This window comes from Mustela putorius, unplaced genomic scaffold (assembly GCF_011764305.1).
Source record: "Mustela putorius furo isolate JIRA1106 unplaced genomic scaffold, ASM1176430v1.1 tig00003909_pilon_pilon_pilon, whole genome shotgun sequence".
In the NCBI taxonomy this organism is placed as follows: domain Eukaryota; kingdom Metazoa; phylum Chordata; class Mammalia; order Carnivora; family Mustelidae; genus Mustela; species Mustela putorius.
In genome coordinates this window covers 38,630,964-38,633,083 of record NW_025422057.1, presented here as the reverse complement: position 1 = coordinate 38,633,083, position 2,120 = coordinate 38,630,964, and the positions used below count along the sequence as shown (strand labels likewise).

The 2,120-nt window shown below is 39.5% G+C and overlaps 1 protein-coding gene across 1 annotated transcript; it reads right to left on the bottom strand.

The window, feature by feature from the left end:
* Positions 1 to 208: 208 nt before the first annotated feature.
* On the bottom strand, positions 209 to 1,171 carry LOC101678223 (olfactory receptor 6C74-like). The gene has a single exon (XM_013054565.2). It carries the CDS (start codon positions 1,151 to 1,153, stop codon positions 209 to 211), a length of 945 nt encoding a protein of 314 aa, XP_012910019.1. The 5' UTR covers positions 1,154 to 1,171.
* Between the last annotated feature and the right edge of the window lie 949 nt (positions 1,172 to 2,120).

The window sequence follows — 2,120 nt, the reverse complement described above, 5'->3', positions numbered from 1 at the left end:
AATTTCAAGCACATGGTTTATATCAGAGGGAGAAATAAAAATTCAGTAAATGATTTTTTTTGAAAACAGATTTCCATTTTTCTAGGGATGTATGTACAGTGTTCAAATGAAGTAGCCAGGGAAAATGCATTAGGCCTCATATTATGGGCCATAATGAAGACACCTGGTTTTCAGAAGTCTTCCGCTGCAAAGCCTTGTGATATTATTTTTATCTTGATATTTTCATTCTGCACATCGTCTCCTTCAGAGCCTGGTGGACCTGCTTGTTCCGCAGAGTGTAGATGACAGGGTTGAGCAACGGGGTCACCACCGTGTTCACAAGGGCAGCCTCCCTGTTGGAGTCTAGCCTGTTCGCTTGCTTTGGTTTCACATATATGAACACACAGCTGCCGTACATCAGAGAGAGGACTATGAGGTGAGAGGAGCAGGTGGAGAAAGCCCTCTGTTTCTCCTTGGCTGATGGGAGTCGTATGATTGTGACTACTATGTTGCTGTAGGCAATGATGGTTATGATAAGGGATGTTATAAGGATAAACAAGGCGAGAGCAAAAGTCAACATTTCAAAAGACCTGGTGTCAGAGCAGGAGAGATGAATCAGGGGGCCAACGTCACAGAAGAAGTGGGGGATGATAAGGGGACCACAGAAGGATAACTGGGAAAACTTTATCAGTGGACCAGTGATGAAAGGGAAGGGCAAAGTGAAGCACACAGTCACCAGGAGGGAGCAAGTCTTCAGGTTCATGATGGTCGGGTAATGCAGAGGCTTGCAAATGGCCACATACCGATCCAGAGACATCACGGCTATGAGGAGGAAAGCTACTGCTCCAAGAAATACAGTAATAAAGGCTTGTATGAAACAGGCAGGAAAGGAGATGGTTTGCCTGCCTAAAAGAAAGATGAGCAACAACTTAGGAATAACAGTATTTAGGACACCACATTCCAAGAAGGAAAAGATGCTGAGGAACAAGTACATTGGTGTGTGGAGCCGGGAATCAGCACAGGTGATGGTGATTATGACAGCATTGCCTACAGTGGACGCCACATATGCCAGCAGGTGCACCAGGAAGAGGACCTTTCCCAGATGCTGGAGGGCAGGAAACCCCTCCAAGGTGAATTCTTGGACAGTTGTCCCATTCCCCATTTCCATGGACATCTCCTTCTACAGCAGCATCCCTGCTCATCTTAACCTACAATTGAGACATCAGGGAATTCAAAGGTTTTAGAGAAGTATATGATTAAGTTATTTACTTATCCAAGAGATTGGCTAGGCTGAGAGAAAAATGGTTTAGGCAGTTGGTCCTTGAATCAGAAGGACCTGAGTTCAATACTTGTTCAATACTGAGGTTGTTTTTTTTTATTGTTATGTTAGTCACCATATAGTACATCATTAGTTTTTGATGTAATGTTCCAAGATTCATTGTTTGCATATAACACCCACTGCCTCAATACTGAGTTCTAACTCCTGAGAGATGGGTCATCTTTTAAAAGGAAGTTAATCTTTGTGAACTTCATTTTATCCTCTATTGAATGAAGATGATAGGATCTATCTGTTCATATTCTCATGAGACATAATTAAGATAAACCATGTAAATCATTTGACATATGATGCCAATATATTCTATGTGTTCCTCAAAGTTTAATTGTAATGCAGTGTTCATTACTATAATCTTTAAATAGAGCCTCAATAGTAGGCAGGGGAATTGATATTTTTCTAATTATATGTAATTGTACTGTTTTTAATAATATTATTAATTTTAAGTAAGCATAACAGTAATGTTAGAAATATCCCTTTTGAATATCTGTTTTATAATTCAACACATTCTATAGTCCAAGTTGTCATCAATATCATATGTTGAGGACTTACGCTTGGTATTAGGCTGGCCACTGATATTCAGAATTTTTTTATTTTTTCTTCAAAATAACTATGACCCCCTTCTTCTACATTAGCAGAAACTGATGCTTAGAGAGTTCCAGAAGGCTTAGGTCTGATTCTTGAGCTAGATCTGCCATATCTTAGAACATTTCCTGTTTCCAGATACAGTATTAAAATATTTTTAAAAGGAAACAAACATGTTGCTGATGATCTCTAAACCTGAAGTGAAAGATTTGCTTTATTTAAT